We start from the raw sequence: 27,222 nt of genomic DNA, 5'->3' as shown, positions 1-27,222 counted from the left end.
ACTAAAAGAAAGTAGGAGCTAAAAGTTAGACAGAAGTTTGAGGCTGGGAACAAGAGAGATTTTAAAAAAGAAAAAGAGGAATAAAAATACTCTTCAACGTTTTAATAGGAGTAGAAAGAATTTGGGTGAAATCAAACTTTATATTTGAACAGAAAATGTTGCAGTGTATAGCAATCCAGAAACAGAAATGACACAGTAATATCCTGATTGCAACTATGAGACTCCGAAGTCTTAAGTGTTCCTCACAATATCCCTGCAGACTCAGGAGTAGCTAAGCAGCTGCCATCATTCCGCGATAGCTCAAATCCATCTACCATTCTTTCCCATGTTTACCTCAGTGATATGTTCATCATGTTCATCAAAGGGTTTCCCATCCTTCCGGTTGTAAAACGTAGCCACACCCACGATGTCTTCTTTCTTGTTGACAATAGGCAGGGACAAGACATTTCTAATGACCCAGCCAGTCTCATCTACCGGTCCTTTCTATAAAATAATATGGGAGATTGTTACTTTAATATTTTCACTTTTTATTTTTGAAACAAGTATAGATTTACAAGATCTTCCAAAAGAAATGTATAGGGCTGGAGAGATGGCTCATTGGTTAAGAACACTGACTGCTCTTCCACAGGTCCTGAGTTCAATTCCCAGCTCACAACCATTTGTAATGGGATCCAATGCCCTCTTCTGATATGTCTGAAGACAGCTACAGTGCACTTATATATATAAAATAAATAAATAAATCTTAAAAATTAGAAAGAAATGTACAGAGAAGTCCATGAACCCTTCATTCAGGTCTCATCAATAGTGAAATATTTCATGTAACTTCAGTATAATACCAAAACCAGGAAACAAACAATATACACCCTTAATCAGGTCTCACTACGTCTATATGTGCTTATGTATATGTTTATCTCTTATAGAAAACTTCAACTGCTATTAGAATCAACTGAACTACCCCACCAGCACAAGGTGCCCTTCTACCACACCTACAACCACCCCGTCCACCCACTGTTTAGTTTATTTTAAAGTAAATCTCAGAGTCAGAACAGAGTTAGGACAACTTTCTAAGCCATCCATTCAGACGTCCCTGAATGAGGGCAGCTGTACTCTGACACTCTAAATTTCCCCTTTGACCCCCAGCTCTGGGTCTGGAAAGAGCTTCTTATCCTTACATTGCCCCTTTGTTCCCTTTGCCCTGTCACCATCTTGCAATGCCAACGTAGTTAATTTCTTATGTTAGGATCTCTCTATTCGAGTACTTAGTCTAATTTTTTTTTTGTCTAATCCAGCAAGATAATCTTTCAGTTTATGGTACGTTGTGATAAGTAAAACTTGTGAGACCTGCTGATGAGCCAAGAACCAAGCCAGGTTGTTAGTGTTATAAGCCAGAGTAAGAGATGTTGACAAATTCCTTCAGAAGTGTTTCTCAAAGTGTGGACAAAGGCAACAGATTCTTTTTTTAAATGCTTTATTTTTATACATACTTAAAATTTTAAAATTACGTTTATATATGTGGGGTGGTGAGTGGGTGGATGTGCACATCTGTATATGTCTGTGTGTGAGTTTATGTGTGTAAGTGCACACAGGTGCCAGAAAGGGACTCCAGATTCACTGAAGTTACAGGTAGTTGTAAACTGCCCAACATGGGTTCAGGGAATCCAATTCCAGTCCTCTGGAAGAGAAGAACAAACCCTGAGCTGTCTCTCTAGCCTCCACAATTAAGCATATGTAATCTCGGGGATGCATCTGGATACATCTCCAGACTATGGAGAAAGGAGGGACACTGCATGGGGAAAGTCACCTCAGTCCAGATCTGGAAAGATCTGTAGGGCTGCTGGGTTTTCCTAGGCCAATGTTGCCTCTCAGGGGAGTCTGGTTGCCTCCTGAGATGGACACACCATATTCAGTCACTATCTGGGAGGCAGGCCTTGGAGCAAACATGGCTGCAGTGCACAGTCGTCCTGTTCTGATAAGCATGCTTCCACTGGTACCACACTGAAGTATGCTGGGATTCTGGGGGATCACTGTAGACTGGAGATTTGTCCCATTTCAGGGACTCCTGAAGCCACAGCGAGAGCCCTCCATCCTCTTCACAGTGCGGCTCCAGGCTTCCTCAAGCCTCAGTGGAACCCTGCTTGTGCTAAATGAATTCCATCCTCACTCTCTGCTTCCACAGCAGCCGCTCCAGGTTCAGATACTTAAACCTTCAGTGTTCACCTTTCTTATCAGTGCAATCTATCCTGGCACACAATTGCTATAGATTTTGAGGCCACTGCTGGGTACAACATAATCACAAGCAAGCTCTGGTTGCAGGAAGGGAGGTACAAGAAACAACAGGACCATATGGTGTTTGTGTGTTTCCACATCAGTAAGCAAAGGGATGGGCAGGCAGAGCCAGGGGAAGCCTCCATTTATCTAAACAGCTGTGTCTGGGTTTCCCCAAGGCAGGATTTAGTTGCTGCTGGGGAGGGATCCCCCACACCCTGAGGATGCTATCTCTTCCACTTAAGCACTGGGGATGGGATCCTGTGTGTCTAAACAGCATAGAGAAAGACAGACATTAGTGGCGGCCCCTCGGGAGGGCAGGCTCTACTCCTGACCCAGATCAGGGATTTAATGTTTATGAAATGCAGAACACGGAGTGCCCAGCATGCAGAGAGGAGAGACTGCAGCACACAGGTACAGCAACTTCATACTGTTCTCAAAGGGACCAGGAAGCAGAGATGATGGGCAGGCTCTTGTAGAGAATTAGATGATGCTATCAAGAAGATGAACTCCAAAGTCCTACTGTTGTTATAATCTCTTTACTGTTGCTATCATAGAATAGCATGGGCTGGGTGATTCATTAAGAAAAAAAGGTGAATTTAAATTTCTTACAGTTTGAGAGACTGAGAGGTGTAAGAGTATGAATTTGAGAGACTGAGAGGTGTAAGGGTATGACTCCATAGTCTCAGAGAGGCTGCCCCTTGCATCATAACATGGCAGAGAGCATCCCTGGACAAGAGGGACTGGAGGTGCCAACTTGAGTCTCTCTTCCTTTTCTCATGAAGCTAGCGATGTCCTGTGCCTCTGGCTCCATCCTCATCTGTTCTGTTGTGTCTCAATATAGCCACCAAGAAGTAATAAGTACAAAAACTTGGGGATTGAGCTTTCAACACACGAACTCTAAGGTCACACTCAAGCCACAGCTGCGACAGTAGGCAGCAGTGGGTTAGCTGAGCAGTAAGTACAGAGGGGCTGGCTGGGGGATCCCCTCCCCAGGAAGTGGGCTTCTGGATGGTAATGAAAAGGAGATAAAATCCAGGGTCCTGCTAAGAATTTTTTTTCCTGTTTTAGATCACGGTTAAAATATACTGCAGGAAGGGCTGCTGAGAAAGGCTCCACAGGGCTGGATTTGGGTCACACAATGTCTCCAGCCAATCAGTCATGCAAACAAGGGTTCTAGAGCACCAGCCATGCAACAGGCTCAGTTGTTGTCCCTAGAGAACCAAGAGTGGGAGGGAATGGAAGTATGGCAGTATGCATGCATGTGTTCACTCACACACAGACACACAGACACAGACACACATACAGACACACATTCAGACACAGACACATTTACACAGAAACAGACACACACACATATATACAGAGACAGACACACACACACATACAAACACAGAGACAGACACACATATACAAACACAGATACAGACACATACACATACAGACACATATACACACAGTTACACACACAAACACACACTCAGACACAGACACACATACACACACGCACACACACATACATATATATACAGAGACACACACTCAGACACAGAAGCACATACACACACACATACATACAAAGACAAAAACACATACACAGACACACAGATACACAGGCACAGATATACACACACATACACATACAGACACTCATACAGACACACATACACACACAGTTACACACACACACACCCCTCCCACCTTTCTCTTTCTTCTCTCAGGCCCCTTCTTTGAATCTTCTTGATGGTCATTGGCCAAGCTAGAGTTTTGGAACTTGGACCCCATGTGTGGCTGCTGACTACACCTAAGGCACGCATAAACTAGACACCATGGATAACAAGAAAGAGTGAGCACCCACTCTGCTCCCAGTCCTGAGGGATGAGGCAAGGCCATGGCCATCCTTACCTGAAATGTGAAGTACTCATCTGCAGGGGCATTCAGCATGTTACAGATCTGTGAAGCAAGAGACAGGGTCATTGGAAAACGTGGTGAGGTTAGGACCATGTAAGCCCATGGAGGAGGGTGAGAGAGGGTATGTTGGGAGTGAGTTTCCCACACCGCTATTGGCTGCTCGGTAAACACTTTACATTAGGCCATGTTTGCTAATGGCTCACTGAAGTTACCTTCTCTTCTGCTGTGCCATTGACGGACATTTTCTGCTATCTTTGCTCCTCCTAACTCTCCCAGTACTAAGTGATGTCCTTCAACTTCCCAACAACCCCTCAGCCCAAGCAAAAGAGAAAGACCACGCTGCTGAGGCGGGTCTGAGTGTGGAGCTGATCTTGCCTCACTCTTTTACAAAGTAAGGTGGCTTGAGGGGCAAGAGGAAAAAGTCAGGCAACATTTCACTTGCTCCAAAGTAAGAATTTCTTATGAAATGCTGTGCTCACTGACAGAATTTGTAGACAGTTTCTTATACCCATTTTTAGTTGTTCTGAATTGTCTGTACCTGAGCTGTATGTGCAAGTTGGTCTTAATACAAGACTCTAGTTTCCCTTCTACCAGAGTTTCACTTAAAATGATAGCATTTCAAGCCTGGGTGGTCGTGGTTGAGTCATCTTCTCCATTGAAAGATGAGGACATTGAAGTCCAAAAAGGTTTAGTGCTTTGTTAAGATTCACTGGGTGAAACTTGAATTCGAAACTCCAAGGAAGGGTGATGGGATAGGCTCTCCTGGCCAAGGGTTGGGGTAAATCCTGGTATAAATACTCCTACCACGTAGAATACTTTTGGTGTAACTACTTCTACCAGCACTTACCTAACACTCACAAAATTTTTGGGGGGGGGGAACCCTGACAGTTTGTGTTGAGGTCAAGGGGTATCTTAACCAGCTCTCCAAGTTCTGTGAACCACGGGGCCTGCCGTTGTTAAGTGCCTTTTTTTTTTTTTTTTTTTTTTTTTTTTTCGAGACAGGGTTTCTCTGTGTGGCCCGGGCTGTCCTGGAACTCACTCTGTAGACCAGACCAGAACTCAGAAATCTGCCTGCCTCTGCCTCCCAAGTGCTGGGATTAAAGGCATGCACCACCACCGCCTGGCTGTTAAGTGCCTTCTAAGAGAGGACGAAACACATCTACTCTTTCCCCACTAGCCTTACAAAGAAAATGTGAAACTCTTCTTCTGAAGCTTTTGCTTATGTTTACTTGTTTGGTTTTTTTGTTTTGTTTTTTTGTTTTGTTTTGTTTTGTTTTGTTTTGTTTTTTGCTTGCTTGCTTGCTTGCTTGCTTGCTTGCTTGCTTGCTTCTCTCTTTCTTTGATTCTGGGTTTCCCTATCTAGTTTTGCACGACATAGCATTAGCAAGCTTCTTGCTCAGATTGGCACTGTTGGGATTATAGAATCTCGGTGTTTCTATGAGTATTCATAATTTAAGAGCTTGAGGACTCTTTGGTGCCATCCTTAATTTCATTATCTAACTTGAGTGTCTGACATTATTTCTTGGACTGTGGAGCTCCCAAATGTGGTTTAAAGCTGCAAACCAATTGATTCTTTTTTTTTTTCCCCTTAGCCTTTCCATCATGGACTTGTTTTCCAGCCTTAATTTTGAGGCCTCAAGAAAACATTCATGATTGTATTAAGACCACTGAACATTTGAAATGGAATTGAACCCATCACAAGTCACAGACACTGACTTTAAACATCCCTGGCTTTAAAGCAGATGTTTGAAGAGTGTGTGGCTTTAGAATAAAAAGTGGAGAAATGGATGAATCTTTCTCAAGTTAACTGAATATTTCATTATAATTTCAGCATCCCGATTAACTCACATTCCCCTCCCTAGATCCCTCTTTCCTTTCTCCTATGCCAAGAAAGTGGCTGTTTGCCCTTGTCTCATTTATTCTTGGTTCAACGGTTGTATTTATCTTGTAACCAGTAAGGGTTTTTCACACACTGTTATTTAGCATGTAAGTTTGTCTGGTGACTTACAAATCCATTTTCAGCGACGTATGTTGGCAATCCACTAACAAGGGTCCAGTGGTCTACTGGAGGTGACCTTGGAGAAGATTAGAAAAGTCATTGGCACATATAGAAATTATTGGGTACCAAACCCCAGTGGCAACTCCCATGGCTACTTCAGGGAAACACGCACGGAATCACGTTGATCTCTTCTTTTCCATGTAAAATGTAATCGATGATTTTATAAAAGATGATTTCCTAGGAGAGAAAAAGGAGATTGTGGGCACAACATTATTTCCCAAAGAAAATAATCTTCACTGAGGAACATGCACTTTACAATTCTTATAAATAGCACTTAGTTTCCTAGCCACGGCTTTCTGTATAATGTAAATTACTAAACTCTTCATATATTTGTTACAGGCTTGTAATCAGATAAGAGACATTATTGACTGCCCACACTTACACACACAGACAAAGAGTGGGTTCACTGTCATTTTTAAAAAGATGAATTTACCCAAATAGCTTTTGGGGGAGTCTGATTACCAAACCACCAGGAAATCTGTCTTTACTTTTAACTGATTGCTTTGTGTTGTCCAGATGGAGCTGACATTAATGACTTCATTAGGGAAAAAGAAACCACATACTTTATCAACTGCAAACAGACATTTATCATGTGGTAAGCACACAGGTCTTTCCTCACTGGCTAATCTCAGCAGGCACCTCCACAATAGAGATTAATGGACCCCTTGTCGGTGGAAGGCAATGGGACAGATGAAGAATCCAGGACTCCGACAAACTTGCCAACTTCTGGTTTTTATGATCCAAGAATATGGTGGAACAGAAACAAACACATTCCCTCCCCGCTCTGATACCCCATGAAGCTTGCAGTTGAGTGGGGCTGTAAATAACCCAGCCCCCAGGAGGTCATCCTGCACAGCTGAAAGGGACCCAAGCACATCTCACAGTGTTGTCCCAGTGGCTCCGATGCAGCCATCCATGCAGAGAACTACAGACCCATCCAGCTGTACAGGACAGAGAGGGACAGGCAGGGTCCCTCTTAAATGTCTCTCCTCTGGGCACATCAGTCTCTTGACATCATACACAGACAGCATAGAACATGTTTGCCTTTACCCTTCCATCTGGAGTCTTTGGTCCTTTATAAGGCTCGACTTCTCCAAGCTTGATTGGCCACTCATCGTAAAATTCCTGGAGGCAATTATATTTAAACATTATTAAACAAACTGTCTCACAAGTCACCAGGCCTTATCTGAATTATAGACACTCACATACTTTATGTTAATCTACATAGTTTTGCAATTTTAGACTTAAGAAAAATTCTCTGTAATTCTCAGCAATATTGCTTATGAACCTGTGACTATATACAAGTTGCTTATCTTTTATTCATCCGTTAAATGGGAACAGCACAACTTCAGCGTGTTGTGAATATTAAATGAACAATATATGCCTCACACTTGCATGGTTCAAAGTACTCCATGTAGAATGTCTGCAGTGTGCAGCATCTGTTTTGTAGACAACTGCACTAAAGACAGGTGGGTTAAGGTCGCTCACAGCAGCCAACAGTGTCAGCCACCTTGATTAACACCTTCTCTCGCCCTTCTTGCAAATTGAACCTCATTATTAGGTGGTAATTTGTTCAGGAAAGATGGGTCCCGCCCAGCCCATAGGAAGTCTACATGAAGCACCCTGCTAATTTAAGGGCAGGTATGTGGTTCTGTTTAGACCAGTGAATGGGGTTGGGGGAGTTGGCTGAGGGGCTCCTGGATAAAGCTGTCTCTCAGATGAAAAATGATAAACGTGATGTTTCCCGTGTAGCCACAAGCATCCTAAGCAGCACCTGCAGTCCCACAGTGGGTGTTAGAACCCTGCTCTTCTGCTGCGTCATCCTATGGTTCCCACTTGGAACAGTGACTGTGAAAAACAACAGCCAATCACATGCATAGCAAGAAATATAAATGGTTTGTATCAGTTGTATTGAAATCCCAACTTTCCAACAGAATTAAAGGTGGGAGTGGACATCATACTATAAATAATAATATTTTTTTCCTTTCTACTTAAGATCTTATTTTTCAGATACAAAATATTAAATAATTACTAATATTATACACCTACAATGTACTCAATACCTTATGTATCTCAGATTTTCAAAGCTGATAAAAGAGATGTCTCTACTTTGCTGACAAGAGAGCCAAGAACAAGGGAGATAGAAAACCTTGCTGAAATTGAGACAGAGAACTGACAGTGCCTGACTTCAATCCTTACGTCAGAGCTGTAGCAACCATGGCAGTGTGGTGTTAGTGGGGAGAGAAATCAGCAAGAGGAAGAGACTGGAGAGAAGTGAGCACCCGTGTGCGCTCGCACACACACACACACACACACACACACACACACACACACACGACTGATCTTTGGCAGATAGCCACAGAGACAAACTAGTCTATTCAACAAATTGTATTGGAACCACAACATCCAGTAAGAAAAGAAATCTTATTTCTTTCATTAAAAAAAAAAAAAAAAACTCAGAATGACTTATAGGCTTAAATAAGAAGCATAGAGCTATAAGATTTCTGGAAGATGATACAGGAGAAAATCTAGATGAGCTTGAGTTTGTTATTTGTTGTTGTTCGTTTTTGTTTGTTTGGTGTTTTAGACACAGCACAAGGGCATAATGTATAAAGAGAAAAGTATTGGAGATTGTTACAACTTATATCTGCTCTAGAAATCTTTCTCAGAAAAGAATGAAGAGACTGGGAGAAAAATATTTGCGATTGCAGCACCAGTATCCAGAGTACTTAAAGTCTCCAATTTGCTCAAGCTGGTCTTAAGTTCAAGTTACCCTCCTGCCTCAGCCTTCAGAGTGCTGGGATTGTAAATACGTGCTATCACTTCTGGTTGCAAAGATCTTTTGAAATCTAGCCATCAGAAAGCAGAGACCTCCACCTAAAAACCAGCAGTAGATCTGAGCAGACATTTCACCAGACAAGAAACACCATGGCAACTAAGCACATAAAAACTGTTCAACACCATCTGTGTCTGGGGACTGCAAATTCAAATGATGATGCACTACCACATATCTTGAAATGGATGAACCCCAAACAGAGGGATCACTAACTCATGGTGAGAATGCAGATATGCAAAAATGATAGTCGCTTGGGAAGATGGGTTGACAGTGCTTTATAGACACAGTCTCCCTGGATGATGCAATAACTGGTCTTTTTTGCTTTTTACTCAAGTAAGTTGAAAGTATGTGTGCACAAAAACCTGTGCATGGTGTCTACAGCAGTCTTATTCATAATCATCCCAAACTAGAAGCAACCACAATGTCCTTCACTGGCTGAGAAACAGAATGCCTTAGGGTAGATTATTATTCTCTAATGAAAATATATGAGCTTTAGCAAAGATATGGAATTGACCTATCAATGAGTGACTAGACAAAGACAATGTAAAGGCTATCAATAAAATATCTAGCCTCAAAAAAAAAAAAAGAAATGAAAGAAGGAAAGAAATACAGATGGACAGAAGGAAGGAAAGAATGAGAGAAGGAAAGAAAGAGAAAAAGAAAGAAAGAAAGAAAGAAAGAAAGAAAGAAAAAATGAAGGAAGGAAAGAAATATGAATGCACAGAAGGAAGGAAAGAAAGAAGAAAGGAAGAAAAGAAAGAAGAAAGGAAGAAGAAAGGAAGAAAAGAAGGCAAGAAATACAAATGGACAGAAAGAAGGAAAGAAAGAAGGACAGATGGAAAGAAAGAATGAAAGAGAAAGAAAGAAGGAAAGAAAGAAGATGCAGCCATGTGTCACTGTGACAGTGTTAGCAAACCTGAGACTGTGGTAAGAGAAATGGTCTAGGCACTAAAAGACAAACATATGATTCAATGTAGTGTGGAATCTGAAAACGTCCAACACTGGAGCAGAGGGCAAAATGTTACCAGGGGCTATGGGTTGAACCTTCAACAGGACAGGGAGGAGCTGTCCAAATACCACAGTGTTCCAGCCAGGCAGTAAATTCACAGGACTTATTACAGAAACATGCAACTAAAGTGAATATGTACAATATATTTCAAAGCTGTTATGAGACTAGATGAAAATGGTATCGCTATGTAAAGCGATCAACATGTTAATTACTTTACTGTAACCATTTCATAATGTATGCATATGCATATATGAAATCACGTTGTATCCCATAAATATGTACATCTGTCACTTTCTTAATTAAGAAATAAAAATTGTAAATGAGTTATCAAAAACTTAAACATGGTGGCACATACTTGTAATTCTAGAACTCAGAAAACTGAGGCAGGAGCATTGCTTGAGTTTGAGGCTACCCTGGGCGAAATATAGTGAGTGCTAGGCCAGTTGGGGATTCATATTAAGAAGCTGTCTCAGAAAGATGACAAAAGGCGCAGTACAGAAGAAGCATGAGGGAGAGCTGGCCTCAGACAATAGTCTTGTAACCTGTGCCTCTCCCTCTTCATCTGTCCCTCCTTCTTAGTACCCAAGACCATCTTATCAGGCCATCTTGGCTCTGTCCTTGCCTTATATTGCTTGCTTGTTGTTTGCCGGTTTTCCTTCTCCTTTTAAATTTGCCTCTTCTGATTCTTTTGCTTTTTTCTCTTCCCAAAGAACATTATCTGCATAGCTCATAGGGTCCGTGTGCCTCAACCATCATCGGAGAGACAAGGCTACTCTCCACTGTCTTAGAGCATGTCTCTCTCTTTTCAGTCTACCTCTCGCCTAAATTCCCTCATCGCCATGAGGGATTTTAAAATAAATTTATTAAAAATAACTTTTTATATAAAAACTTTATAAAATATAAAAATTTATTCTATAAAAATATCTTAAATATATTTTATAAAAATGTAAAATATATATTTCATAAAATATAAACATTTATATTTTATTTTTAAATTTATATTTTAGAAAATATAAACATTTTATATTTTATAAAAATTAATTTAATTTATTATAAATAATAAATTTATTATTGTTTCAAACTGAATGTACCTTTCCTTTATCTTGTCTTCCAAGCCTGATGTATTTTCTCTTCTGCTTTCCTCTATTATCTCAATATTACTGTCTTACTGGGATTTTTTTTATTCTCCCTGCCACCATTTACACCCATGATAACTGATCCGTTACACATACAGTGTTATCAATACCCCTTTACTCCCTAAAATAATTAGTAGTTAAGGGGCAATTGTTGCACAATCAAGTTTCACTTTATTTCCCTAGATATTCCCTCAATATTTCCTCTGGGTATTGATTACTGGCACAGGCAGGGCTGGGAATCCAGTCTGGTGTCCAAGGGTTTTACAAATGAAAGCAATGCCTCTACCTACTATGACCAGTTCTCTTCTGAACACTGCACATGCCTTCATCTGAAGGGGAAAAGGTGACTTAAATTCAAAGTAGTTTTTTCAAATGCCATCAACAATCTAACTCCTGATACACAGAAACTCAATACAAAAACACAGCATGAAAACCCAAGACCACAGGTCCCTTTCCTAAATCTAACAAATCTCACAGTAAATGCCCCCAACGACAGTGACTTAGATGAAATTGCAGACAAGAAATTTCCAGGAGTAAAGATAAAAATGTTTAAAGAAATGAAAGAAGACAAAAAATAAATGCCTGAATGAAATCCACGAGGACATTTAAATGGCTGCATAAAAAAGGAAGGAAGCCAAGGTCAGATGTAAAAATAAGGTTGATAAAGAGACACATGTACTGAAGAAAAGACAAGCTGAAACGATACTGCAAATAAAAATTTCACTATCTCAAATAAAAAGCTCAACAGACAGCCTCATTAATAGAGTGGCTCGCAGGAAGGGCAGAAAATTAATTAGGCCTTGAAGACAAAATATAGGAATTGGTACATTCAGTTGAAAACAGTAATAAATTTATTTAAAAGCATGAGAGCATAGATGCTCAAGCCAGGCCCAGTGTCTCACTCTCTCTTCCCACTGCCTGCAGATACAGATGTAGAACTTCCAGGTACCTCTCCAGCACCACGGCTACCTGTGTGCCCTCCCCCATGCCTCCTCGTGATGATAATGAACTGAACCTCTGAACTATAAGCCAGCCCGAATTAAATGTTGCCTTTATAGGAGCTGCCATGTCTCCTCACAGCAATAGAAACCCTAACTAAGATGCAATCACAAACAGGAAGCAAAAGGAGAGAAGAGGAGGTGGACCAGACTACAAACCTCGACCGTCCCCACACCACCAGTGATGTACTTCCTCCAGGAAGGCTCCACCTCCTAAAGGTTCATTACTACAAATCAGAAACCAAGTGTTAAAATACATGATCCTATAAGGGACATTTTTCATTCAAACCACCACAATAAGTCTCAACAAATACATGGAAATAGAAATGGCTTCTGTGTCATATCTGACCATATGGAGTACAGCTGGAAATCAACAGCCAGAGAAAACACAGAAAACTCACAGACTTACGGAGATTACAACTGAATGGCAGACAGGTCACTAAAGAAATCAAGGAGTAAATTAGAAACTTCCTAGAATTGAAAGAAAATGAAGATAAGACACATTCAGACCTATGGGGGGTGGGGGAAGCAGTTCTAAGAGGAAAATCACAGTTGTAAGTCAGAGATTTCTTGTACAGAAGACTTAAGGATTCACCTTAGGGCCTTGAGAAAACAAGAACAAGACAAATCCAAAAGCGGCACACAAAAAGAAATAATAAAGATCATGAAAGAAATTAGTGAAAGAAATAATTTAAAATACAAATAGTCAATGAAACAAAGAGTTGGTTCTTTCAAAAGATAAAAGTGACAAACTGCTAGGTAATCCAACCAGATGTGTGTGTGTGTGTGTGTGTGTGTGTGTGAGAGAGAGAGAGAGAGAGAGAGAGAGAGAGAGAGAGAGAGGAGAGCATGTTAATAAAACTAGAAAAGAAATGGAGAAAGATAAAACAGATACCAAGGAAATTCAGAGAATTATAAGAACATACTTTAACAACTTATATTCCACTAAACTGCAAAAACTAACAAAAACCCCACAAAAACAAAAAACAATAAAAAGCCCTAAAGAAACAGGTGACTTTCTAGATAAGTATGATCTACCTATCAAAGTTAAACCAAGAGAGACCAGTAATTTAAACAGTTCTATAGCAAGCAACAAGATTCAAGCAGTAGTAAAGAAAAAAAAAAAAAAAACTCTCAACTTAAAAAATAAAAAGGTAAGGGTCCAGGAGGATTCACTGCAGCCCTCTAGCAGACCTCTGCAAAGAACTAACACCAATCCTTTCAAATAATTCCATAAAACAGAAAGGGAAGGAATGCTTCTGAACTCATTTTACAAAATCAATATTACCGTATTACCCTGATCTCCTAATAAGGTATTCTGTGTCTCTGTGTCTCTGTGTCTCATATTACTGGTCAGTTTTCCTGATAAACATGGGTGCAAAAATTCTCAATGAAATGTTTGCAAGCTGAATTCAAGAGCACATCCAGATGATCAATCACCGTGATTGAGTCAGCTTGAGGGGTAGAGACGGCTCACAGCATGCTGATCAGTAATTGTAATGCATCTATCTCGTACATGGGCTGAAGTACAGAAATCGCATAGCCATTTAATAGAAGCAGAAAATGCCTTTGACAACATGTAACATCCTTTCATAATAAAAACCCTGACAGAACTAGGAATAAAAAAACATATCTCAACATAACAAGGGACATGTAGGATAAGCTACAGCTAACATTGTGTTAAACGGGGAAAAAAAAAATCTAGAAGCATTTCCTCTAAGCTCAAGAACAAGACAAGAATGTCCACTCTTTCTACTCCCATTCAATATGATATTTGAAAGACACTCAGACAAAAGAATGAACAAAAGGGAACACAAATGGAAAGGGAGAAGTCAGCATACATGACTTTACAGATGACGTAACCCTATACATGAATGACCCCAAAGACCACCAGGAAACCCTTAGAGCTGACAGGATGTTCATCAAAGTGTCAGGCCACAAAGATACCAGTAGCCTTCCTTTATCCCAATGGTTCTTAGAGCCGAGCTACTCTATGCATACCACACCAACCCAACATTTTAGCAATAGGAAAACTGGAGGCGAGAGTGGTGGATGATATTGGCATTCTATACTTTCTGTTCCATTTGTTATAACCATAAAGCTAGTCTAAAATTAAAGGTATTAACTAATCAAAACAGGAGACTTGCTGGTGATGGATACAGGTATAGAATAGAAAAGCCAAACTTCAAGCCTGTGTCACTTTGCTCCTTACTGATCCCATCAGCTCTGTGCCTTCACAGAGCTAGTTCTTGCTACCTGGTTATTTACATAGCATATCTGTTTGTCAATGGACCATGTTTCATTTGGGTATGTATTTTCTAGGTGACGGAGGGGAGATGAGGCATATGGAACACGAAAACCTTCTCCTTGGTCATGTCCAGAAGACCAACGGAATAGCGCTCGCAGTTCAGGTATGTCCTGATGGTGTACAAGGCCTTGTGAAACTGTCGCTCAACATCAGTGAGCTCTTCAAATACTTTATTGGCTGACCACATAAGGATCTGGAAGACATAGAAAGAGGAGGAGGAGAAAGTGAAGGAGGAGGGGGAGGAGGAGAAGGGGAGGAGGAGGAAGGGAGGAAGATGAGGGGGAGGAGGAGGGGGGAGGAAGAGGAGGAGGAAGAGGAAGAGGAGGAGGGGAGGAAAATGAGAGGAAGAAGAAGGGGAGGAGGGGGAGGAGGAGGGAGAGGGAGAGGAAGAAACGGAGAGAGGAGAACAACAAAAATGAGAGGAAGAGAGATAAAGACAGAAAGTAAATATTAGTTCAAAGAAAACATGAGGTGTATCAAAACATGAACACAACTCACAAGAAACTGCAGTTGTAGTTTGAACCATCAACAAGCATCATGGGTTCTCTAAGTGGGATGGTGGATAGACCTTTCCCAAATCATGTGTTTATGAAAGGGGAGGATACATGATTGATCCAGTGCAAACAAAGTCTCTTTTCAAAGGCTCCAGAATCAGAGGGCTGTCACTGGACCTCGTGGGGAAAAAGTCACATGATTCATCCATGCATCCTTAGATAGTCGAGTTAACCTAACCTGGAAGGTTGGAATGGGGAGGGACCTAGATGCATTCATCCCAAGGCCCACTCCTGTACTATATGAATGAGGGACCTGAGGATCATGGCTGCCAATATGCCTCTTTTCCCCCTCTATCCCATGGAAACAATAAGCCACAGATGAGTGATTCTTTTCCGATGGTGACCCAGAAACTAGGAGCTTTAAGTGAGAACTAATGACCATTTAATAATAATTATGCCAACCATATGAGGTGGGTACTATAATCATCATATCATAGGTGAAGAGCCCACAGGCACCCAGAACACAGACTGAACAAACCCAGCAGGTTGTACATACAGATGGAAGACCGAAGGTTGGGAGGACCCCCGGATGGGGATGACTGTGTGAGGATACCTGGGTCTAAGGTTTGAGGATCTGCTCCAGATGGTTTAAGCCCCAGTGAGGGATAAGAGGGTTCTGGCTTGCTGCTGTTTTGTCCCTCTGTCAGAGTACATGAGCAAGGAATGACTACTGTTACTATCCCATTACCTGGCTTCTCCGGGACTCCACATTGTACAGGTAACTGGTATGCTGCTGCCTTAGGGCGACAGCAACAAAGCTGAGGTACTTGGAAAAGACCTACAGGCCACAGAGAGGAACAAGTTACCGCTGGGATCCCTTCCTTTGGTTGTACAAATCACTTCCTGTGTGTCTGGCCAGACACTGGGTTAGCAGTACCTCCTCATCCTGTGTGGAAAACTCGGGAGCGTTGATTTTGTTCACTGCCATGATGACAGCAAGAACCTCCTTGCCCGTCATGATTGGGACTGCCAGTAGGTTCCTGGTGACATATCCAGTTTGCTTGTCCATAAAGTCAGAAAAATGACTGTTCTGAAGAAAAAAAAAGTTCATGTGTTTGCAAAATAGAATGGAATCATACAGTCTAAGACACTCTCTAATTAAAATCCTACCCACAAATGGCTCCAGTTCAGTGGTTCCACCATTCCAGAATGCTCATCTCCCACTCAGGAAGAAGCTTATCTAGATCAGAAGAAGGTTGGAGCAGGAGGAAAGAGGTATAATCACAGCCTGGTGGAAAGTGGGGTGCTAAGAAGATGTAACGGGAGAGCAGGGCTACAGTGGAGCAGGGAAGGAAAGCTCACTGGACACGGGGACATCATTAACTGCAGATGCAAAATGTACAGTTGGAACCACAAAATCAATAGTCTTTCAAGAGGACTGGTTCTCAACCTGTGACAAACCTCTGTTTCCAAAACTATTTACATTATGATTCATAATGTTAGTCAAAGTCCAGCTATGAAGCAACAAAATAGCAACAAAAATAATTTTATGATTTGGGGGAGTCACCCCAACATGAGAAACTTTATTAAAGGGTCTCAGCTGCGAACCACTGCTCAAGAGTGTTCCAGCCTCCCCCACTTGAAGAATCTCGTGGTAACTGCTTGATGATCTTCTTCCAGACTTTTTTCCGTAGTTAGACAAAGATGTCTATTTTGTATAGCTCTAAGTGACATTTTTATCACTTAACGTTGTCTTAGGCACTTCCCTCCACAGAGAGGCATGTCAGCTGTGGACTGCACTTCTGGATGCTCAGTGACACACCATCCTTGTATCTGTGTGGCTGAGCAGCTGTCCTCTAATGAAGTCCATCTAGAGTTCTCCTCTCTGCGAACAATGCTGCCCCAAGCATGCAGGCTTTTGTTTTCATGAGATTTTTCAGAGTGAAGGCCCCTTTGGCTGGAGGAACAAGTCTCATGAAATTTTTATTTATGCACATTTGTTTTTGAAATGTTAAAAATTTCTTTTTATTTTTAAAGACAATCTGTTTTTATTTTTTATTGAAAATAGATTTTTCCCCTCATATAATACTTCCTGAATATGGATCCTCTTTCTCTATTGCTTCAGTCCCCCCCACCTCGTCTCCAGTCCAGATCCACCCCCTTTCTGTCTCTCATTAGAAAACAAACAGGAGACTAAGGGAGAATAATAAAATATAATATAATGAGATACAACAAAATCTAACACATTGGAATAGGACAAAACAAACAAAAAATCCAGAAAGTGTAAGAAACAGAGACCACTTGTTCATATACTCACGAATCATATAAAAACATTAAACTGGAAACCAAAATGTATACACAAAGGACCACCACCGAGTTCATTTCACTGGCCATCCCCTGCTGGGCATGCAGCCTACCGTTTACAGTAGCTCGTTTCCCCAGTGAGATTCTTTTGAAGGAAAATAACCTTTCATTTGCAAGTGGCTATCAATAGGAGATAGCTTCTGAGGGGTAGGGGCCTGTGTCCATTTCTCCTCTCAGCTCTAGAACTCCATTTGGCGCAGACCCATGCAGGCCCTGTGCATGCTGCCCCAGTCTGTGAGTTCATATATGTTCATCCTGTTAATTTAGAGGGCCTTGCTTTCTTAGTGTCCTCTATCCCCTCTGGCTCTTGCACTTTTTCTGTCTCCTCTTCTGCTGCCACCCTTGAGCTCTGAGAGGAGGGATTTGATAGAGACATTCATTTTTTAGGACTGAATGTTCCAGGGTCTCTCATTTTCTGGATAATGTCTGGCTATGGATCTCTGTATTGGTTCTCATCTGCTACAAGAGGATACTTCTCTGATGAAGGCTGAGCAAGGCACTGATCTATGAGTATAGCAGAATGTCACTGGGAGTCATTTTAGTCCTAGGATTTTGTTTTGTTTTTAGTATGGTAGTATTTGGTTTTATCTCAGGCCCCTGAGACATCTACTTGCAGGTTCTTGGTTGCCCAATCAGTGTTGAGTATGGGTTTCATCTCATGGAGTGGGTCTTAAGTCAAATCAGCCATTGGTTGGTTACGCCCACAAGTTTTGTGCCATCATTGCCCTAGTATATTTTGCAGGGAGAACACCATTGTAGATCAATAGATTTGTGGCTGGGTTGGTGTTTACATTTCTCCTTTGGTAGCATGCAGAGTACCTTCCTGTGTCAAAGATACTAGAACATAGGAGTGAAGGCTTTACGTAGACACCAGCTTGACACCTCCATGTTCAATAAGGTGTGTGGGTGTTGTCTTAAACAACAGGACCTTGGAGTCAGTTTGTGGAGAGCAACTTACAGACTTGGCAACAGCCTGATTGTTTTGGGATTTCCCATGGGAATCTCTGTAGCCAAGAACTCAATTAGAGATAACCCAGTTCCAGTACTAGAAGCTTCATTTGGTGACAAGAAATGGCCATTTGGGGCTCTGTCCTCACCATTATTAGGCTATTTCATTTAGATCACCTTAATATGTGTATATATTTTAAGAAGTTTTTATTGTATTAGGTTTCCATACTGCCCCTCAAATGGCCCTTAATTTTAGCTGTCCCTCCCCAGATTCCCTCCCTTCTCCCCCTTTTCTCTTCCTCTCTCCATTTGATCCTCCTGTTCCAGCCCCTACCCTCAATACACCCAGACTACTATCCTATTTTCATTTCCTATGATCTATCTGTCCACTTCCCAGTCCTTTATCTCTAGCCTCCATGTTTCTGTTACTGTAGCTTGGTTATCATTGAATTAACAACTAATATCTACATATAAGTGAATATATAGCATATTTGTTTTTCTGGTCTGAGATTCCTCATTCTGAATAATTTATTTTCTAGTTAAATCCATTTAACTGGGAATTTCATGATTTCAGGTTTTTTTTTTTTAAACTGGCTGAGTAATCTTCTAATGTATAAATGTACCACGTTTTCTTTATCCACTCATCTGCTGCGGGATATGTAGGTTGTTTTCAGTTTCTGGCTATTATGAATAGGGCAGCAATGGACATGGTTGAGCATGTGTATTTATGGTAGGATGAAGCATCTTTGGGTTATATATCCAAGAGAGGAATAGCTGGACCTTGAGGTAGATCTAGTCCCATCTTCTTTAGGAACTACCACACTGATTTCCATAGTGGCCACACAAGTTTGTACTCCCACCAGCAATGGAGGAGTGCTCACCTTACTCTACCTCCTCACCAGCAGGAGCTGTCACTTGCTTTGTTGATCATTCTAACTAGAATAAAAAAAAATCTTATTGGTTTCCATTTTCTCTGATAACTAAGGATGTTCAACATTTCTTGATGTGCTGATCAGCCACTGGCATTTCCTCTTTTAAAAAATCAGTTTGACACATTTTTTAAAATTGAGTTTTCTTGATTTCTAGCTCTTTTCTAGGTTCTTTTTTTTTATATGTTGAATACTAGCCCTCTATTAGATGTATAGTTGGTGAAAGTCTTTTCTCCTTTTGTAGCCTGCTACTTTGAGATTGTTCTGTAATTCTCTCTCTTTGCTGGGTTTTTATGCAGTTCGGTGTCAGGGTAGTTGTGGCCAGAAAATTAACTGGGCAGTGTTCCTTCTGTTTCTGTTTTGTGAAATAATGTGAGGAGTATTGGCATTAGCTCTTCTGTGAAAGTCTGGTAGAATTCTTCACTATAACCATCTGGCCCTGAGTGTTTTTTTGGTTGGGAGACTTTTAATTCACTAGAAACTTCTATTTCACTGGGATGAGGAGGTGGGGGTTATAGGTCTGTTTAAATTACTCATCTGACCTTGATTAACTTTGATTTTTTAAAACAGGTTTTCCAATTTGGTGGAGTACAGGTTTTTAAAAGTATGTCCTTATGATTCCCTGGTGTCTGTTGTCTCCTCATTTTCATTTCTAGATTTGTTAGGTTGGATCTTCTCTCTCTGCCTTTTAACTAATTTGGATAAGGTTTTGATCTTATTGATTTTTCCCAAAGAACCAACTCTTTCATTGTCATCTCTATTTTTGTTTGTTTCTATTTTGTTTTGATTTCAATGAATAGTTCTATTATTTCTTGTCATCTATTCCTTTTGGGTGTATATATATTCTTTTTTCTATATACTTCCTTTTTCGATATATTTCTTTTGTTCTAGAGCAACGGTTCTCAACCTATGAGTTTCCACCCCTTTGGAGTCACAGATCAGATATCCTGTATATCAGATATTTACATTATATATAACAGTATTTATAACAGATTTATAACAGTAGCAAAATTATAGTTACAAAGTAGTAATGAAGTGATTTTATGGTGGGGGGGGGGGTGTCACAGTAACACAAGGACCTGTATTAAAGAGTCTGAGCATTAGGAAGGTTGAGAACCATTGATCTGGAAGCTAGAATCTAGAGCTTCCAGGTGTGCTGTTAAATTACTATAATTTTTTTTAAATGTAGGCACTTAGTGCTATGAACTTGCCTCTTAGAGTCAACTTGTGTCCCAAAAGTTTGGGTATGTTGTGTGTGTGTGTGTGTGTGTGTTTGTTTGTTCGTTTGTTTGAGACAGGGTTTCTCTGTGTAGCCCTGGCTGTCCTGGAAGGAAGCTCTATAGGCCAGGATGGCCTTGAACTCACGGAGATATGCCTGCCTCTACCTCCCTGAGTGCTAGAATTACAGGCTGGCCCCATCACCACCCAGTGATTGATTTTTTTAAGACAGGATCTCACTATGTAGCCCTGGCTGGTGGAACTTGCTATAAAGCCCACGCTGGCCTTGAACTCTGAGATCCACTTGCCTTGGCCTCTTGAATACTGGGATTACAGGCATATCTTGTCTTGCACATTAATAATTCTTGCCCCCTTCAATTGTGTGAAAAGGTCACCTTGCCACTGTCAGTATGTATAGGTTCCTCAAAGGCTCTCTCAAGCTAAAGTCTTTCCTTTCATAACTTTTTATTAATTTATTTATTCATTTTTGTCAGAGAAGGGGAAAAAACGGATCTTCTTGGATATAACTCTTATAGCAGCTGCAAAGATAATGTTGGTGCCTCACATGGCAAGAGTTGATTGGTCAATGTGGGGAATGTAAGTGCCCAAAGTCAAAAGAAATGGGTTGTGGAGGCATTTGTGTGCTCTGTCATTTCAGAGAACACTCTCTCTAGAGGGATGGGACTCAATGGCCCAAAATATGTGGGGTTTTGTTGTTGTTGTTAATGTTTTTTTTTTTTTTTTTTTTTTTTAAATGGAATTATTTCCATTTTCTTTTTGTTAATTCTACTTCTGAAAGCAGCACAGACCATGGAGGCTGGAATCTGTCTAGTTTCCTAAAGTGAAAATGTGAGAGTCCACTTGGAGTGTGATTTACAGGCCAGAATTCACACCCAAACAAAGACCACTTGACCAATGATCAATAAGCTGTGTATCACAGCTTAAGTCAGAGAATCAGTTCCCAGCTGTGCCACAGGGACCCCATCAGGTAAATCAGATTGCTGTAACCTGTAAAACCCAAATATCTATGTTCTGCACCTGATCTAGGCTTTTAGGGGTGCTGTGTAATTCTGATGCTCAACCTAGTGGGGTACAGGACTGCTTCCGGTGATGCTTTAAATGGGCCTACTAGCAAAAAAAAAATGGGGGTTCTGGGCAACTGGGTGCCTCTCCTCACCAATATATGGTGTATTCTTTCCCTAAGAGGGAACATCATTTCTTTTGCAGGATGCAGGCATAAGAGAGAAGGTTCTGGAGTGAGCTTTTGGACTCCCCTGATTTCCTAACTGTTATCCTCCTCTACCCTCTGTGTCTGTTATGTCTTGTCTTTCTTTTCCTTTCCTTTCTTATCTTTTGTTTTTGTTTTGTTTTGTTTTGTTTTTCTTTTAAAGACAGGGTTTCTCTGTGCAACCCTGGCTGTCCTGGAACTCACTCTGTAGACTAGGCAGGCCTTGAACTCAGAGATCCACCTGCCTCTGCCTCCAAGAGCTGGAATTAAAGGCGTGCACACCACTGTTGCCTGGTTCCGTGTTCTCTAATCTAATGCAGAAAAGTGGTGCCACATAAAGGCCAGAGTTCACAGCGTAAAAATGGAGAGACACACAATGGGCAGAAAGCTCTTGTGCACAGCAGACACCAGATAAATACAGAAAAGAAAAGAATGCCCCGCCTCCCAGCATACACTGGCTAAACACTGGAAAGAGAAGCCTGCCCACGCCCCGCCCCTTCACCTGGAGGAAAAACAGTTTTCTCTCTGCAGTGTCCACTTTTTTGTTTCTAGTCCTCACTCTTCTCACCAGTTCTAGTCACAGAAGGAGTTGGGTGCTCAGCAGGGTAGAGGCGTCCTGTGTCCCAGATGCCCTTCCTTCGGGGGCCAGTGCTTTGCCGGGTGCCACAGTTCCTCTGCTGGCCCCTCTATCTATTACCTCTGCTTCCTGTACCACGCTCAACCTTGGTGAGAGCATCTCTATGCTCCTGTAAGTTCTTTCCCTTGACTCGCTGCTCGGATGCTATTTCCTTCAACCCTGCTACCCATGACCACCTGTGCCAGCTTCCTATTACCTGGGCTGTCACGTGCACACACTGAAAGGAATCCCAGAAACGTGTCCCAGCAATTGGAAGTAGATGGTGTGTCTTTCAGACACATTTCGTGCTTGACGTCACTCTAATCTAGGTTAGGAAGTCAAGCATGTACTCTTACGTGCTCTTGGGCCATTTGAGAAGATGACTTTTAGCTTTCTAAAGTCAGTGCTGACTTGTTAGCACATCTGAAAACCCCAGGTTAAACCGTTCATCGATGTAGGGAGAAGACGCTTTCTATATATATATTTTTTTAAGTATATTTTGTTCTGTGGACTTCCAAATTCTTCCAAAGGTGTTTTTCCAAGGAGATCCCGGAAGCAACTGGAGGACTCAGGAGCAGTAAGACAGCATTTCTGCTAACTCAGTGGGTCTAAAAGCTAAAACCTACTTAAACACTGCTAACTCTAGAGGTCGGGAGGCAGGAGAGGGGAGATAGGAAGGAGAAGAGAGAAGGGAGGAAATGGATCTATAAACATCCAGTTAATTATTGAAAACAGCAGCCTCATGCGGCCTTCTTTCCGACCAGTGTGATGGAGCAGCACCCAAGCAGTTAACCAGCTTCCCCAGCAGGAAAAGAAGCAATGTAAGGGAATCTCTCAGCTTCCTGTTATTTAAAGGTTTCCTCCTTTCAACCTCGTTCCAACCATCAATAATCATTGATCCTTTTATTCGACCTTGTATACCGGGTCTCCAAACCCCTGCTTATGTCAAGATAATCATATGTTCTCTGTGGTTAACTGAGCAACTATGAGTCAATCATTTTATTTGGTGGTCTCCGTTCTCTGGGGTGGGAACTCAGTCCATTACAGGGACCTCAGATGTGGATCTGCACCCAGGCCTATCAGAGCACTGTCATGGCTTCCCTGTTACCTACTTTCAGGGTCTTCATGGTCAGGAGCAGCCAACTCTGTATTTATGACCACACACACCTCTTCTCTGGGTAGCAGGGTAGACACAGATGTGCGTGGACAGTGATATGTTGAAAAGGGAAGGCCTTGGGAACCTTGGTCTGGGCGAGACACCATTCTATGACCTCAAACTTCCCATCTGACACAGAAGAGGGTGGGGGTACAGATTCACCAAGTCTTCCCATCCCATAGTCCAGACCTGATGTGCTATCTTTCTGACCCGGAACAGACTCTTACTATAGAGGTGCAGATGTCAGTCATGGGCCATGGCATCTGGCTAAGATGTGAAAATCCTTTATTAGTTGGCAAATGAGATGGAAAGATAAAGAATGTTTCCCAACACCACTTTAAACTTTGGCTCTAACCTTTGGCTGCTGCAGATTTTACTGCAGTGGCCAAAAGTGGTGAAAAGCTGCAGCAATACTGAGTGGAGGAAGGGCACTGGTCAGAGCTAGGAGGCTTTGGTTCTGTCCTGACTTGTCTCTATCACAGCCATCTGTCATGCAATCTGGGGGAAGACACTGTTCTGTGACCTCGGACTTTCAGTGTGACACAGGAGAGGGTTGGGCTACAGATTCACCAGGCCTTGCCATCCCATACCTCCTGCATCTGCTCACCCAATAGACCTGTGGTTCTCAGCATCGGTTGCATATTTATACCACTCTGGGGAGACCCCTTTCCAAACAGAGTCTGCTATGGCTGTTGTGTTGGGAGTTGCAAGTATCAGTATTATTAATTGGATTTAATGTGTAGCTGGAGTTGAAAAGCAGCAATGGACAAAGAGCTTATAATCTACAAGAACAGCAAATGAGACTTCTGTCTCCCACTGAGCTCAGCATGTCTGGCCTCAACATTCATGCCTCTCCACCCTCCCTGTTCTGAACATCAGGAGTGCCGAGGGAAGGGCGGGGGGGATGCTATGCCCTTGCGCTCATCATCCTTATAGAAAAGCTCCAGGGACAGACAAGACAGCCCAGGAGCACACCATCATCTTCCCTACCTGAAATGATTTTACCCAATTCTCCTTAGGGGGGAAAAAGTCTTTTAAAAAATGTGCATGTCAAATTCTGAAGTTTGATGTCTTTGCAACTGTGAAGATGGGGGAAAGTATGTTCTCATTAGAAAATTCCAGGTGTTGAGACATAGCCTGTTAGCTAGGGTCAAGAGAAGCTGTCTTCAGAGCACACATCAACCCTTGTACCTGAGGAGCGCCCTGCAGTTGTTTGCGGAACGGTGCTGCTAATGTTTGACACACTGATCCCCCCTGTCTGTGCAAGCCTTCTGTAATCAGCTTCCGGAGGTATTTGGAGATTAGCTCCGACCTCTCAGCTGCCCTTAGTCACGAGTCAGGTTATGGACTCTGCACAGACAGCACTTCAGGGGCTGCCGTCTGACTCATCTCCATCCATACGATGCTGTCCTCTTGTGTTAATAGTAAATCACAGTACGGGGGCGTGGGTAGGAGGGCAGTGCAGGCAGAAACTGAGGCTTGTGCGCTGAGTGCTGCCCAAGGAGGGACTGTGAACGGTTAGATTTCAAAATGTTCTTCTAAAAGAACCATGTGAGGCAGCGGCCAGAAGAAAGAGTTGATTTTCTGTTTTCACAAGGAGCACAGTTACCAATGCCTTGTGTTAGCACTGTGCAGTCTTGGTCTTTAGCAGAGTGCAAATGCCTCCTTATACGATTGGAATCTGTGACAACTGGAATTTGTGATTGATGGTCCCAGTTGTGGGGGAGGGGCCAATTACACGGAATCACTTAAATACGCATTTGTGATGATTCAAATAAAATATTCTAACATTTGAATAGTAGAAATGCTCCCCCCCCCCCCCCCCAATATGGACCTGTGGATGAAAGAATCAGTTTGTGAGCCAGTTTGCTCCAGAGAAACCTCCAGGGGCGAGAGGCATGGGAAAGGGTCCCTATGCTAGGCTAGCCTTCAGTGTGCTGACTACTCTACTGGTGGGCTTGTCTGAATAGTACTCCCCAAAGCAATGGAGGAACACACTAGGCATAGCTAGGAAAGCCTGACTTAAAATTTCACATCAAGACTCACTTGCACCAAAAAAGGTGTATTCACCTCTCCTCTGAAATCCCAGCTCCACTGGGCACCTTATACTTTGATTTAACTCCAGCCTGGCTAGGTCTGCCATCTCCTTCTCTTCAGTTCCCTTGTCCCTGACAAGACGTCTGCCCCACTACAGGAAGGGCCACCTACCTTTTTGACATCTGAGACATTAAGGGCTTTCTTCGAATGAGCGACCCAGCCAACTATCCCAATGTCCAACGGAAAAACAATTTCTTTGTCAGGGGCCACGAGGTTGTCCTCAAACTTAGAAGTTGGGGTGACATTCAGCAGCCTGGAGGCCACCTCCGGTACGCCGTTTCTTGCTCGGCACGTGAACATACTGCAGCAATCAGCCTGTAGAAGCTGAGCCAGCCTCTGCAGGGCCCTGTGAGCCACCTGCTCAGCACTTCCTGCCTCATCCTGCATATACTGCAGTAGCTCCAGGCACACGCCAGACTCCTCCACCTGTGTCATCTCAGGGAGAGACATGGCTGCCTGGACCCCCGGATGGCTATTTTTGAAGATCACCCCCAGTGTCTCCACTCGCAGCTTCTTGTCAAAGTACTCCTTGGCAAAACAAGGGTTCCCCTCCAGGTAGCGCTCCACGGCATCTTGGCTAATCTCACCCATGTTGTGGCTTGTGTTGATGCTGTTATCCAGAGCAGAGGGTTCCTCAGAGTGATACCCTGAGCAGCATAGCAAAGAAATACATCCTGGTCAAAATCACCAAAGAAGCCTCAGGTGGTCGCTCAATTAAACTCCCAAAAGGGAAGCAGGAAGTCTCGCTTAGCAGTTCTTTCAAGCTGCCTGTATGTAACACAAGACCTTGGCTTATGGTAGAAACGAAGCAGTGGATTAAGGAGTGCTTTAAGTCACAAAATCCTCAGCTTTATTAGCCTCTAAGTCCTCAGAGAATCTTTGAACAGCCGGGCAAGAGTCAGGTGACAATGTCTATCCCAGAAGAATAACTCAACTGCTGTTGTCCACAGCCAAGAAGAATCACCACCTCTTCACTGGTTACCTTACAATTGCATAGACAGGCCCTTTAAATTGTTCTTGTGTGACAGCTAGCAAGATGGTTGGTATACAGACCTCAGAAGTGCTTAGGGTTTTGTTTCTGTGCATGTCGCAGCTTTAACCATTTCAGTGAGCATGGGCCAGGGAGACAGGTTTTAGTTTCCATGCAACAACAACAACCAAAACAAACAACAACAACAAAAATCCACAATACTAACTCTTCCTGCTTCTCAAAAGCCCTTTGATCCCCTGGGCTGCTCTGTCTACTCTTTCTCTAAAAAAATCCTTCTCGATGGCCTTCGTGTTAAAAGTTTGTTCCTGGAACCCCTTTCAAGGAACAAAACTGAGGTTTATTACTAAGAGAGTTAAAGATATATAGTTTTAAAAATAACATATGGCTGTAGTCTAAGTGCAGAGTAACCACAGATTTTGATTGCCTGTCAAGGACATGACTACAGAAGTGACCCATGTTGTCCCTAACTGGCTTTTCTACCACTAAGCATATTAGGACGGATTTGTTTTCAGTAATAGTAGCTGGGCATCATGCTTTTTTCCCCCTCTGAGGCAGCTTATTAATTCTACAGGCCATGAGCTGTGTCTCCTGTTGCTAGGATCCTTGCCGTCTCAGGGGCTGCAAGCGAGCAGAGGACACAGAGCTACTAAGTTTTGTTA

General features: G+C 42.2%; 1 protein-coding gene across 1 annotated transcript in view; it reads right to left on the bottom strand.

The window, feature by feature from the left end:
- The window catches only part of Pde6c (phosphodiesterase 6C), a 55,554-nt gene extending 29,164 nt beyond the window's left edge, over positions 1–26,390 (bottom strand). The window contains exons 1-9 of the mRNA XM_034492881.2: positions 25,684–26,390; positions 15,954–16,106; positions 15,765–15,854; positions 14,575–14,715; positions 7,286–7,360; positions 6,348–6,412; positions 6,185–6,251; positions 4,171–4,218; positions 334–483 (exon numbers count right to left, since the gene is read on the bottom strand). Of these exons, the coding sequence (XP_034348772.1) occupies positions 334–483; positions 4,171–4,218; positions 6,185–6,251; positions 6,348–6,412; positions 7,286–7,360; positions 14,575–14,715; positions 15,765–15,854; positions 15,954–16,106; positions 25,684–26,163 (1,269 nt within the window). The 5' untranslated portion in view covers positions 26,164–26,390. The remainder of the gene's footprint in view (positions 1–333; positions 484–4,170; positions 4,219–6,184; positions 6,252–6,347; positions 6,413–7,285; positions 7,361–14,574; positions 14,716–15,764; positions 15,855–15,953; positions 16,107–25,683) is intronic.
- Positions 26,391–27,222: the final 832 nt, after the last annotated feature.

This window comes from Arvicanthis niloticus, chromosome 1 (genome assembly GCF_011762505.2).
Source record: "Arvicanthis niloticus isolate mArvNil1 chromosome 1, mArvNil1.pat.X, whole genome shotgun sequence".
Classification (NCBI taxonomy): domain Eukaryota; kingdom Metazoa; phylum Chordata; class Mammalia; order Rodentia; family Muridae; genus Arvicanthis; species Arvicanthis niloticus.
Note: the sequence above shows the minus strand (reverse complement) of the source record. Positions and strands in the feature narration are given on the sequence as shown.